This window comes from Rhea americana, unplaced genomic scaffold (assembly GCF_003343005.1).
Source record: "Rhea americana isolate MKP2758 unplaced genomic scaffold, rheAme1 scaffold_38, whole genome shotgun sequence".
Lineage (NCBI taxonomy): Eukaryota > Metazoa > Chordata > Aves > Rheiformes > Rheidae > Rhea > Rhea americana.
This window is the reverse complement of record NW_028186512.1, coordinates 3042798-3057731: the sequence shown is the minus strand read 5'-3', so window position 1 is coordinate 3057731 and position 14934 is coordinate 3042798. Positions and strand designations below refer to the sequence as shown.

The 14934-nt window shown below is 38.7% G+C and overlaps 1 protein-coding gene across 1 annotated transcript in view; it reads left to right on the top strand.

The window, feature by feature from the left end:
- The first annotated feature begins 629 nt into the window (after positions 1-629).
- The window catches only part of HHIP (hedgehog interacting protein), a 71411-nt gene continuing 57106 nt past the window's right edge, over positions 630-14934 (top strand). Inside the window, exons 1-3 of the mRNA XM_085313202.1 lie at positions 630-915; positions 7343-7538; positions 14745-14901. Of these exons, the coding sequence (XP_085169328.1) occupies positions 643-915; positions 7343-7538; positions 14745-14901 (626 nt within the window). The 5' untranslated portion in view covers positions 630-642. The remainder of the gene's footprint in view (positions 916-7342; positions 7539-14744; positions 14902-14934) is intronic.

Below are 14934 nucleotides of genomic sequence, written 5' to 3'. Positions count from 1 at the left end.
CGGCGGCGGCGGCGGGGGCGCGCGCGGCCGGTGCCGCCGGGTGACGTGCAGGGCGCGCGGTGGCAGCACCTCCCCGCGCGCTGCTTAAAAAGAAGAAGAAAAGAGGGAGCGAAACATGAGAGCCCTAGTGAGCCGCAGCCGCCGCCGGCAGCGGAGGGGGCATCGCCCGGGCCGGCTGCCGCCGCCGCCGCCGTCCTACCTAGGGGACATCCTTCCTATGGGACGACAAGTGAAGCGCTGCAGCCGCCGCCCGCTGCCCGGCCCGCCCCGCGCCCCGGCGCCTCGGCGCGGCAACTGCTAAACCTGTGCCACTTGCACAACTTCAGCCCGCCGGCTCCCGAGCATCCTCCCGCCGCGCCGCGCCGCGCAGCCGGGCTCCCGCTTTGGCTTTTTGCTTTTTTTTTTTCATTTCTTTTTGCATCCTCATTTTTGGAAGCGCGGGTGACAGGAGTTCCTTCCCTTCTTATTTTTATTTTTATCTTTATTCTACTGACTTTCCCCTTCTAGGGGGAGGGATGTGATTTCCCGACTTGAAGTGCAAAGGAAAGTCAGTGGGATTGCCTCTTCTCCCCCCGTTCCCCCGTGCTCCCTTCACTTTTTTTTTTTTTTTTGGCGGGGGTGCCTTCACACGCTCCCTCAGGCATGATGCTCAAGATGCTGCCGTTCAAGCTGCTGCTGGTGGCCGTGGTCCTGTGCTTCTTCGCGGGGGATGCCAAGTTCGGGGAGAGCGGCGCCCGGAGGAGAAGGTGCCTCAACGGGACGCCGCCGCGGCGCCTGAAGAAGCGCGACCGCCGGGTGATGCCCCCGGAGGCGCCGGGCGGCGGCGAGGCGATGTGCCGCGGCCTCTACCCGCGCCTCTCCTGCTGCTCCCGCGCCGAGGCGCCGCGGCTGCTGCTGCTGCGCGCCGAGACCCAGGTAGGCTCCGCGGGCGGCTCCGCGGGCGGCTCCGCGGGCGGCTCCGCGGGCGGCCGGCGCTGCGGGGGGGACGCGGCGGGCCGGTTTGCGCGGGGGGAGCGGCGCGCCGGGCCGGGTGCAGGGGGTGCCGCTGGGGCGCCGAAACTTTCCGGTGTCCCGAGGCGCGGGGGGCAGCCGCGCTCACGCGTGCCAGCTCCCGGGGAGCCGCCTCCGCGCGTTTCCATCTTTACACCTGGGTCTCGCAGCCCTGCCGCTGGCCGCCTTCCCACGCGAGGCGCCGCGGGATCCGCCTGCCCTTCCACGCTACCTGGCGGCGCCTCCGCCGCCCCTCTAGCCGCGGCCATGTGCGGAGGGGGGGGGGGGCAGGCGCACCTCTCCGCCTACCGCCTTTCTAAAACCGCCGCTTCTCGGCACCCTTCAGCAGGCTCGCGGCTGCCGATCAGCCTGTTGCTCGCGGTTCTCAGCCGTGTCGGTACCTGGCTCTGCAGGAGCCTGCTCGGTGAGCGGTGCTGCGCTGGCCAGCGCTGCCCCGGGGCGCGCCCCCGGCGCCGGGGATTGCTGCATAATGTCATTAAGAATCCCCGCACGTGAAATAAACAATCAGGTGTCTTTTCTTTCTTTTCTCTCTCCCTCTCTCTCTTTTCATCCTGGTTTAGGTTTAATTAAGAATTCYTCAGTTACAACTCTGTAGTTGTCAAGGTCTGAGAGACTCTCGGAAAACTTGTGTTTCAGTCTTGCTGGCCCAAGCATAATAAAAAAAAAAAATACGCAGCCTGAATCGAATTTTTATGCTCAGTTCACGGTAGATTTCACTCCATTCTCATGTAAACAGCTTCTACGAATCAACATATGTGTCTGGGTGGTATCTCTCACTTTGTTTTGTAACAAAAAGCCATATTGCATCATTTAATTTGCTCAAGTCATGCAAATAGGAAAAAATCAATAGGACAAAAAGGGGTCGACTTATCCTCCTCCCCACTAAACTGCTGCCCACACACAGAGTCCTGTTGCTTATGGCAAAAGAATAACAACAACACCATTGTGTTTGTTAGTTGGTTCACTAATGGGTGAAACTGGAGAACATCATTCTCCTTCAGTCCCCAGCTCTGTCCAAATGTTCATGCCTTTTGAGGGAGCATTTGTCCTACTCCCCCTATTCCCAGATGAGTGAGAACTGTCTTGCTGCAGGTTTTCAGCTGCAGATCTCTCTTTATTCATACCATATGCAGCAGCAGTTTGAGATTCAAGGCAGATACATTTCTTCATGTTGTCTAGAGACAGCGTCATTAAGCTTCTGTGTGATAACTGAATTAAACTATAAACTAACTACATGCAGATAGCCTGAAAGATCTATCTGAAAAAAAAAATACAGGCTGGAAAATATGTCCTTAGTTCACCCTGTTTGTAATAGCTCAGTAGCATATATGCAACTGAGACCATTCAATTCTTGGGAGACCCTTGTACTAATTAGGTTCAATGCAGTAAATTAAAAGTTGAATTTCAGTTGGTTTTCAATTTCAAGGCAGTCGCAGAGTTTATTCTCCTTTAATTACTTGAAAATATGTTTTAATTCCTTTTGTTTTTTGACTAATGGTATTAAAACCTCATCAAAACTTGAGAAATGTGATATATATGCCATAGTACCTATTTCTGAGCTTTGAACCTGTTTTATAAATATAAATATACATATTCTAAGGAATATTATTTTACAAGGTTTTAAATTAGACTTTTTCACCAAAGATTAATGGTGGTGACACTCTCAAATCTGCTTTATCATAGCGCTACGTATAGAAAAAAATAAAGTATATGATATTTATACTTGACAGAAGAAGGTGACCATTCAGTAAGGACATTGCAAACAATTATGCAATACATTTGAATAGAACTTTTCAAAAAGCATCTTTTACTATTCTGTAGGCTGTTAGAGTTCCAAAAGCATTTTTTTGATGTTGTATGCTATCGTTTATCTACAGGTTGGAGTGGCTATGACATTTAAAAGGAGTCTGAACACTAGCTTCTTAAAAAAATTAAGTTGAGCATGCTCAGTAGTCATTTTCATTTTCACACCAGCTTCTTGGTTAAGATGTTGGTTGTTAAAGAATTTTTACGACCAAATTATTGATATGTATTTATAATGAAAACACTACCACTGCCTGTGGTTTTGGGAACAGAAATGAAGCTACCATAATAAGCAGATACAACATTGCACTGCCTCAAGTAAGATTTTTGTATACTGTTGTTGACATTTAACTCCTTGTCTTCTAGTTTTCTGGAATATCTCCTTGTTTATGTAGGGCTACTACACCCCAGTCAAATACTGCATTATCAGATTTTCTAAAAGGTTGCTTACAGCCAGTCAGGCAAAGAAGTCCTCTCTACCTTAGATGGTTTCACAGCCAAGGCTGTCAAGGAATGGCTGAAAAGTAATTGTTTTCAAGTGTGCCCTTTTACAATCATTTGTTTGCTCTGGCTCTTTCACGAACAAAGGCTATTGTTGAACACATACAACTAAACAAATAACTCATCTTGGGGTCCCTTTAACAGCTGCCTTAGTACAATGATCTATTTACATATTACCCTAAAATTGAAACCGAACTCTTTAATGACATAATCCAGCACTATAGTACAGAAGAAGCATATGGTCAACCCAACAGCTGAAAAATCTCGTAGGCATATGATTTTTAGACATAAATGCTTGTATATCAAATACAGCTTAATGCAATGACTTATTTCACTGTTGTTTTCTGTTAACATCAAAATAGATACGATGGGGTACACGAAGCAAAGAACTATATTCAATGTAAAGAATTTCTGTCTATAGTGCCTTCTTCTGTTCCTTCTTCTTTACACTATTCTTTTTGTTGATAAACCAATTTTGCATGCTATGCTTTCCTGCACATTCCAGGATTTATCTTACCTTTAGTCTACCCATTTTACTTTCATGTGGCTAGAGATTAAAGGATGATCTTACAGATGTTGTAAATTAGTCAGCAGCAGGCATAATCATTATTAGGCATGTTGCAATAAATGTTTGGAAGTTTTACATATTTTCCAGAGCATAGTTAGTTTAAACCACTGCAGTCTGATGGTTTCACATATGACTTTAAAAACTGAAGCAGGAAATAAGTTTACATTTCTTCAAAAGACCAAAGCTATTGTCAACTTTAAGGTCATTTTGAAAGTAGAGCTCCAACAGAAAGCACCTTATTCAAATAAGTATTTCAGCTTTTGCTTAAAACTGCTTTAATATTGTTGAGGCTAAATAGATTATTAGTGTACTGAGATTCAGGAAGAACAGTTGCCCTATCTCCCACCCAGTGTAGAGTTATACATCAGACCTCACACAGAGCAAATGTTAACACCCTATTCTGCTGGAGCATTCTGAAAGTTAAATAACATTATACTTGATTTTCAGATAATTGATTGACTCTCATTCCTTAATCTTCCGATTAGCTATTATATGACCAAGATTCATTCCAGAAATGACATGAGGGGGTGAATTCCTGTGGTTAATTCCTGGATAGCAGCTGCTCAGGAGGATTAGGATCCTTTTGTCTTAACTTTGACGATTGAAATGTTGGCAAGCATTTCTTTGGCTGTATCACCAGGCAACGTCAATTATGTTCTCCACAAGAAACAGTGAATTAGCTTTGCTATCCTGTAATATTTTTGTTTTCGAAATGTGCTCTAGAGTCTCCCAGTAGACATACAGTGTTATGTGTGCATCACTGTGGAGTTAGTTCAATAAACATACTGAATATTTACCTAGTAATACCTAGTGTTTACTTGTACTTCTAAACACACCACCATACTGCTACCACAAGAAAGCCTGCTGCCTGAATGAGATCGACTCACAAATGAAAACATCTGAGACCTGAGCAAAGCAGGTGGTACTACTGATGAACAGAGGAAAGTACTCTGAAGAGTTTGTAGTCATGGAGTAATTTTCTTTGGCGGAAACACCCCAAACTGGTCATTTCATCCTTGCTTTAGCAGAGGTCCCAGATTCCTTGCTGACATCAAATTCTGATCGGCTGGCATTTATGAATAGTGCTTTTGATCATTCCCTGCTGGCTTAAGAGTTTGTGCTATTGGCAGATGATGACTTGACTGAACTATATAGGCCATTGCCCATCAAACCTACAGCAATGCAAGGTACCTTGTCAGGATGCCATCCATTCCTTAAGAAAGTGCAGCTAATGCAGCATGGATTGCTGTAAGCATACAAAGTCTGTTATCTACTACCTAGATTGGAAACTCAAGAAGAATATCAAATTCAGTTCAAAGTTTCAGTTACTATATATTTTGTTTTAGTTTTATGTTATTACTCTTATGTTTTTAGTATTTTTAGTTCTTGTCTTCAAGGCATTTTTTTTCCCAGATCTGCTATATCTAGAACAAAACCTGAAACTCAGGAAAGACATCTAAGGTTAACAGCTCTGCCATTATGGCCCAAATGAGCAATCTAGCAAAAATAGTCTGACCTTTTTCAGCACAGGAAGGAACTAGGGCTGTGGAAAGAATTCCCCAAGAATTCAGGGCCAGGACAAACCTTTTACCATACATGCAACATGGAGTTAATTGATTACTGTCTTCAAGGTAGAAAAAGACAGCCCCTTGCTAAAAAAGGCATGAGACAGAATTATATCCTTAGGAAAGGTCTGAAGAGAGAYAATTAACCATATGCGGCAGCTGTTAGTTACATTACTTATTTTAAAAGTAATATGAAGCCGAGGATGATCTGAGAACAGATAGTCTAAAGGACAGAACATTTAATGCCTAATCCTGGCAAATTCGGAAGAATTATATCTGAAGCCAATGGCAGCTCTTCCAGAATAAGGATGCAGGCCAAATGTTGTTCTTCAGTGGTTTAACTTTTAGATGGCTACTAAACTTTTAGATGGCCTTTTGACAATATATGGTAAGACTAAATGGCTCCTAAATTAAGGTTCCTTTAATCAGGATTTTGTGTAATTGCAAAGACCATGTCATTTATAATATTTTGAATATCTAACTATTTAAAACAATGGGGGATGCATTTCTCTCAAACATTTTATATTTATGTAGTTATGATCTGTAAATAAAATGAGTTCAGAATTACATTATTGATGTAGGGCATCCTAGAAAAGTGCTGGCCTGTGAGACAGCATACTCAAGTTACAGATCAAAAGTCTTCACGTACTGAATATTCTGAATTATCAGAAGTAATTTAGATAATTCCAATCAATGTTATGCTGCAAGAGAATGACCCATTGCAAAGGTCTTCTACAAATCACTTCAGAGATATGAACCATAGCAAAACCGTGTCAATATTTTAAAATGCAGAATTACAAATATTTACATTTTTTTTCAGAATACAGGTATTTGCAGCACTAGTATTTCTTAAAATAAGTATCTTAAAGTCTGTTTTAATAATTGTATTAAACAAGTAGCAGAAAGAACCTGAGTTTTGTTTTTATATTGGAACAGATTCAGTCCCTCTGCACTGAAAACACATTTCCTATTATCCACCATTGGTATGAATGATCAAAAAACAATCCATGTGGTTAACAATAGATTAACAAAGTGCACTGCATTCAAAGACTAATAAAGACAACTATGCTGTTTTCTGTTATTTTTCACGATTTGATGACATTATGCTCCTTAGGCTCCTGTGTTTACTTAAACACATCATCAATCGTGGTTTAGTGCTTCTTCAAGTACTATGAATAATATATGCCCTTTTCTCGGGACAAAGTTACAGTTTCAGTATGGAGACAAACAGGATGCTACTTTTTTATTTATAAACAGAAATGTCTGGAAACCTATGGCTTTTCCTATTTCCAAATAGTTTCCATTAGAAAGTGCAAAGACCAGAGCAGCATCTGAAGCGTAAAAAATCAAAGGCACCTGCTGAACTCCATAACAATCATTTCAGTAGCTGGACTACAATATAATTCAAGATAGATTTATTTAACAGATAGCTTTCTATGGTTTTCATGATGTGTTTTGATAGCAGAATTTTAGTTTTTAACCTTTAAATTGCTTGAAAACGTCACCTCCCAAATTGTATTTTTAAGCATTTCTCATAGGAGGAGTGGGCAGAAGGCCTGTTCCTGTAGCTCATCCTCATACGAATGATGCCTCTAGTGCAGAGATTGCCTACGTCATTAAGAGACTGCAGGCTTGTGTCCATACAGAACTTGACTACGAGTATCTTTACCCGGAAAAGAGAAGCAAGCACTTAAAATCTCACTGTACTAATGACATTTTCATAGTAATAATTTTTGCATTTGATTATTGCAGAATGGTGACATAAAACATGATGCATTTATCCTAACTGTATTGGTTAAATTAACATTATTTATTACATTCGATTATACAATCTTTTTGTGTAAGATGGGCAAACAGGTCATATGTTTATTTGTCTCTGGTTTGTGGCTTGCAGATACTTTCTGTTACCAACAACACAGAATGTGCGAAGCTACTGGAGGAAATCAAATGTGCACACTGCTCACCTCATGCTCAGAATCTATTCCATTCACCTGAGAAAGGGGAGACACCTGAAAGAGAACTAGCTCTTCCCTACCTGTGCAAAGACTATTGTAAAGAACTCTATTATACTTGCAGAGGTCACATACCAGGTAAAACCTCTAACAAAATACGGGACTAAAAGATGTCTACTTTGAAATGTTGGTATTGCCTGAGAGGTCATAGATCCAGCTCTTAACTAGGTAAAATGCCCCTTGATATTCAAGGGATTTGGCCTGAGTAAAGACAGAACATCTCAAGCCTTTCATGACAGATTTTACAGAGTGAGGTAAATATTCTGAGAACTTTCTAACCACTCTCCTATTAAACTTGGCATGAAACTCAGAATTATCTGTTGAAATATTTGAAGGCACTAGAAATTATTACTTCTCCTGAAATATCAGTGTGCTCATTCAAAGCATGTAAACAATTAGTTGCCCATTCAGAAGGTTTAGTGATAGATAGCTTTAAAATGAAAGAAAGGATGCTGGTTGTTCTCTGTAGATGCTAAAAGCTGATGAGTAAAGTGTCTTTTCTGGTTTTGTTACCCTAGAAACTGAGGTTTCTCCATAGAGTTTAAAGCACACTGAAATCAAAGAGAGTCATTCGATAGACTTCTGTGATCTCTGAATCAGTTCCAACATGTTGTTAACAACCAAATTCTTAACTACCCTAACACTTACTCACTGTAGTCAGTAGGATTAGCTGGACGTAACCAAAACCAGAATGTGACCTGTGTTGTCCAGAGCAGTCACCAAATGTGTGCTATCACTTGTAACTAAATCAACAAAGTAACCACAAAAGATGGTTCTTTTAGAAATATTGTCTTAATACATTATTATATTAAATAACATCTTTGGTATTCTTAATAGTAAATTATTTATATCATTATGATTGTCATTTTTAAACTATGCTTTTTTCCTTGTCCAAGTRCTAGTTATAAATGATGTCACACATGAGAAAATAATTAAACTAGTGAAGATTTTTTTACTAGCAACACAGACTAGAAAGTGGAGTTGATAAGGATATGAAAAATGAATTTATGAATAATCATTTTAAACATATGAACAAAGCTTTGTAGTATAAACATATTTGAGTTAAGGGTATAGTTTAAGTGGATTAGATTTGGAGGAGGGTTTTTAATTGCRTGTGTACTTGTTTTCTCTGAAATCCCAAGAGTGCAGGCTTTTTTTGCAGGGTTGTTTTATTGACTTGAGAAAACATTTTGAATTGAGTTACTTTTTCCCTTTAGTGTGGTCTAACACGAATCTCAACCCATTCAAATATGAAAATATTATTATTGTCTTTATAAACTAAGAGATGTTTCTAAGGCTTTCTTAAACCAGCTGTTTCTTGCTCTTTATCACATTTCCCAGAGCAAAGCAGAATAGATCATAGTTGCCAAGACTGCCTGCTGAACAGCAATAACAGATTAGATATTTTAAATGTTTGGCCCATATAAGAAGTCAGAGACTTTTTTTTGACATGAGTTTATAACTAACGCAAATGATTAGCGTATTCTGCAGATCATGTCCCTCATTATTTGTTTTGTGAAATTCTATGTTTCTGGGGAAACAAATTTTAATTGGAAAAAGTGAAAGATGGAAAAGGGAGAAAGGAGGAGGAGACAGAGAGAGAGAGAAAAAAAGAGAATAGGSTGAGCAGCACAGGAGCTATAGCCACAGGAACCTCACTCCTCAGATCAACATATGTGGTGACGAATGACAAATTTATTTTTCTACAAAGTTTGTGTATATGTAAAACTGCTGAAGTGCATCAAGATGTCAAGTGCTTTTTGTGACCACCCAGGTTGCCTTGAAAGATAACCAGATGAAAGCATAACTTTAGCACTGGACAGAGCACTGTGCTTTGCAGAAAAAGAGCTTACATACTTTAGCATCAGTTAGAATAGGATTTTTCCTACATCAATCAGATGCTAATAAGCATTCAGAATACTTGTTCTGAAAGTGGGTTGTACTAACAAAAATTATTTCTTGCTTATATTCACCAACAGGTGATTTGGTGATTTGATTGGCATACGTAGTTGTCGGTACATATACTAGTATTTCCTGGAGGTGTTAAGATTCTGGTCCCTTTTCTTGAGAAGATGGCCCATAGGATTTTTATATAATTTAATATTCTTATCCATTCTAAAATACACTGGTAACTGGAATGATTTATATGGATTTTCTACTGCACTTGCAAGATCTGTCTATCCATAATAAAACTTATTGAAAAAGAAAGAAAGAAAAATAGAAGATAATAAAGCCACATTCTAAGTGTAGCTGGAGGATTAAAGAAAGAGTTGGAAATTAACAGGTCCCAAATCCTAAGTCTCTGCCAGTGATGCACCATGCATTTCTTAAAAAGTCAAACAATTCTTCTTTCTCCATTAAGGACTCCTAATTGTTTCTGAACATCAATACAAAGAAGTTTAAGAAAATTGCTGACCACAAAAATGAATTTATCCCTTCAGTCTTGTATAAATTAGAAATATTATTAGTGACTTAAGATGTCAAGCATCTTTTCTGGAATTGAAATTTTAACAGTACACATTAACCAAGAAGACAGAAATTACAAACCAGTATTTTGATGGGTTGTTTCCAGAATAAGCTCCAGAAATTCCTGTATACTTCTTTTTCCTTTTGCAAAGTCAAAAACTCTAGTAGACTCTTGGTTAATTCTTTTAAAGATACCTGTTTGCCTATGAGTTATGACTGCCTCAGAATTCCCATTGACTATTTTAGAAATTTGGAATATCCAGTGAATAAATGGACTTGATCCTTTATTCAAACAGGATAATAGCTGTTAGGGTTGTATGGATATGTTACCACAGGAGGGTGTAATGTTTCACAAAAATCTATGAGTATAGAACTTCCCTGATTCATCCCAGATGACTAAGTGACCTAATGAAGTCTCTTCAATCAATATGAATTTTAACTTTTTCAAGGTTATAAGAGAAGACTGTCTAATATTTACTATTAATATGACTAAATAAAGACAGGCATGGCTGCTTCTCCCTATGAAGCAGAAACTTTATGCATGCCAATGGATGTGATGTGTTTTAAGGAACAAATCCGTGCCACAGCCAGAGGGGGTTCTGCCATCCATGGACATTGGTAGATTTTAAACTATGGTAACTCCTTGTTGTTTTCTTCAGAAGAAACGGGTTACAGATAACTGTGGGTGAATCCACATCTAGGCCCAGATCTGAATCCAGGCACTACCAGAACAAATGCTTGATGTGAATTTTTTAATTCCAAAATAGTGGCATCCCAACCCAAAATGGCAGAAATCATCAGAGGAATTCTGTAACCCACACAGCACTTCCAGAAGTTCTAACATAGCCAGCTAATGACTTGCAGAAAAATTATAGATGCTCTTAATGTTGCTACTGCTAATAAGAGCAGCAAGAGGATTAATCCTGGCATTGCATGTGTGCAGGTGCATGCAATGTGTGAGTATCACAAGATGAGGGTGAATAATCACTTGAAAAAACAGTAGGAAGTGCTGTGAGCTACTACTGCACCTATAGGTTTTGGAAGAATCCATTTAGAATTACCTCTTAGATTTAGTTTTCACTACAAGCTGAGAAAAGGGAGGAGAGCATGTTTACTATCAACAAATTTACATCYAACTGTAGAAAGTGCAAATCACACAAAAAAGTAATTTTTAAAAAAACAATATACAAAACTGTATGCTCAAGGTCAATAATGTAGCAGGAACAAAGTAGGTTAGCCTGATTTCTAGACGCTTTTTAAGTCAGTATATGTCTACTCAAATAAGAAGTTGATGATATTCAATCCTGTGTGCAGTGCAAACAAGGAAAGGAGAGAACGGTAACTTCACTTGCTGTAAGGGCTGGGACAAATGCTACCATGATGGTTCAGTAATATATCAAAGAGAAGAGAAAGAGTAATAGTTAAGCAGGGAATTCAGTGAAGTAGAATTTGGTGAAGGCACATGGAGCATTTGGAAAACCCGACCACAAACACCAGTGGAAAGAGGAGGTAAGGTTCACCTGAGAACTTTGCTAGAAGTTCTGCCTTTGACTTTGAAATCATGCAATTTTTTTTTTAATGAGAACATAGAAGGCCTTCACTCTAATTACCTTAGCTGAAAATTTTGTTTATCAAGAATAGTTTGATTCTTACTTGCAGCAGAGAAAGTTTTAAAGGCACAAAAATATAAGATTGTGCAAAATCTGACATATACAWCACTTAAACATTTTGTTTAATCTTTCTCTACAATTCAAGTTTTATTTGTTAGTACAATCATTGCTCTGCCAACACCTACCCAATTGGTAGGAAACTCGTAATGAAATGCATGATTTTTTAAAAATAAGAGTAGAGAAATTCACACARGACTAAACATTGCAGTCCTTACTCAGATACATTTTGTAGAGGGCAGTGACAGAGTTGTCTCTGAGTAAACTTAGGCTGAGCAAAATGAACTTCTTTTTTCTTGAATAATTCTAATGTTTAGGAGAACTTGTCATGGACCATTCTTCTGGACACTGTACAAACACCGAACTAAATGGCAAGCTCTACATTAAAGACCTTAAAATCTAAGCATGACAAAGGAAACACTAAATGGTATGAACAGATAGAAGAATAGAAGCAAACTGCATTCTGTAATTCTATCTTGTACTGAAGCCGTTTGTATGTTGAATCTAGCATATATATCATGGCAGGAGATCTTTCTGTAAATTACTGTTTTCTTACAGAACAAAATTCCATCTCTAACAYACAGGTGAAACTGTCTTTACAGAGGTTAGATTCCTTCTTGTAATGCCATAATTTAGGAATTTACTGATAAGGCAAATTTTCATAATTTAATTCAAACCCCACTTTCCAAGAATGGTCCTAAGAAAAACAGAATGTAAGCTATACTTTTCTTTGGAACCTGCTGATCAGTTTGTTAAATGGCAAAAGATAAATGCAGTACAACACATACTTAAGYTCATGATAAGATATTTCATAGTAAAAAGGGATTAGTCTGACATATAAAAAAGGCATTGCATAAGGCATTAGTTGAGTGAGTTTGCATCTGACTGTAATTTGAAATGAACATCTACTGAGTAAACAATATGATCATCATATGATTTCAGTTTTTCTTACTGAAGATAAAATTCAAGTCAGAGTAGTTTAATAAATAGTAGATAGTATACTTAGAAATTCTACACATCAAATTTGCTATTGCATTTTCTGTAATGATCTAGTGCATTTAGAGGAAGACACTATTAAAGAGAAAACTGTGCATTCTTAAGTCAAATAATTCAACAACAAGATTTTAGATTACCTTTTGATTTTGGCAGTAAATCTACAAAACCTTGTAATACTGGTCCATGRTTATGTCAGAGTTCTTCTTCAGTTGTTCCATTTGAAATTATGTCTCCTATTTTCTCCAACTAASTACTATAAATTAAAAACAGCTCATCACAGCTGATTATTTACTGAAGCTCCAAATCATGGTAATTAAACTTTTACACCACAACACACCATCATGTGTTTCCAGATATTATTTTATAGAAACCAAAATCACACTTTGTCATGTTATTCGTCCAATGTTTTTAAAGGAAGATACATATGAAAAGAAGTATAGTTTGATGGCAGAGGCTTTCCACTCCACAAAAATTCTAGGATCTAAAAAATTTTCCTATTCCACATAAGGAAGAAATTGAACTCTTTTGAAATTTTCCATGAAGAAAGCCACAGAGGGACCACCCCAGGATAGCTAATAAAGTGGTTGTTAGGACATTTACTTGGGAAATGGGAGACTTAGGGTCAAACTCTTGCCTCACAGACGAGGGGCATTGACATGAATATTCCTCTTCCTAATGAAACACCCTGATTACAGGACATAGGGATATAGTGACATGAGGTTTGCTGTCTGTTTCTCTCTTTTTCATTTAGATCAGAAGTTCCAGCTTGTACCAGACACATAATTTTAAGRAAAAAATTGTCAAAACTGATAATGTTTCTGAAAAAGTGTTGCTTTTAACAAATTGGCATTTTCCAATGAAACACATCTGTGCTTGATCAGCTCTTATTGTAAGTTGTAAGCCAGAGGTTTTATGGCCAAGATCTATGGATTACTGCATTATTCACAAGTGGTAAAGCCATGCATAAATTAGGCCTCTAATTCCAATCAAGTGCCAATAAAACTTCTATACTATACCATATAATTCTGAATGCTGTGTATCCTATGGGTTAAGTCCTGGACCACAGTACATTCTAACACAGTGTGCCAGCAGTGCAAAGAGGAATAAAAGTGACTTAAGACCGATTATCTTAACAGATCTTACAGTAAAATAACACATGTGTAACTAGCCAAATTCTACTGTCTTAGATTTGATACTAATGATTAAAAAATGGATGAAAATGACTAGAAATAAGCTTGTGTACAAAAATATGTATTCCTACTGTCATTAAAACTAGTGTAGTATCAGTTTTTCCTCACAGACTCTCATTTTACCAACTTCTGATTTCTCTGGTCTTCAGTCTCCTTCCCATTGTAACCTAAAACATACAGCACACCTTTCATCCAAGCTTAAAACCAGCTCCAGTGCAGTATGAGTCACATTCTCTTTTGCAGGGTTTGGAGGCTAAGGAAGCCACAGGACTGTATATTCAGCCCCTCCAGTGCAGGGAATCAGGCAGAGGCCAGCTGCCCGGCAATAAGGTGCCCTTGAAGCAGTACTTCTCGCTTTCTGAGACAACTAATTATTCACCTCTCAGACTGTCGTCCTTTGGTGCCAGCATTCCACAAAATCTTTACTGCATGTCTTCTCCCCAAGCCTTTACCAAAGTTTTTACTACAGAAAACCACTTTTTAAAAATTCAATCAGTGAAGAGTTACCATCTTTCATTAACTTTTTGGTATAACAGCTAGTAGCAGAATATATTGGGTTTTCCTTAAGTAATTAATGACAGTAGGAATTAGATACAAAGCCCAAAGCAAGAAAAAGTTAAATGGAAGCTACTTATGCTATTCTACAGCAGATACTACACTTCATTCATAGGGTTAATATCAGGGAAAAGCATGTGACTGCCTTAACTCTGAACTTTGTTTCTTAACTTTTTAAAACTGAGCTGCTGAATTGCTTTGAATGAATTGTTTTTTCTTATTTAAGCACACTGCAATTAAGGCTAATAGAAATACRGATGAATAAACTATAAAAGGTGACACTATTTTTGTGCTTATTCAGAGCAGGCCTCTTTCACAGATAGTACTTTGTTTAAAACTATTTGTTTTCACTGAATATATAATCTGTTTGAAGATCACTAAATATTTGTATGCTCTTTTGTATTTTTAAGGTTTTCTCCAAACTACAGCAGATGAGTTTTGCTTTTACTATGCAAGAAAGGATGGTGGTGTATGCTTTCCAGATTTTCCAAGAAAGCAAGTGCGAGGGCCAGCTTCTAACTCCTTGGACCACATGGAAGAATATGACAAAGAGGAAGAGATCAACAGGTTCATAAAGATAAATGCTGTTTAATCTGAAAA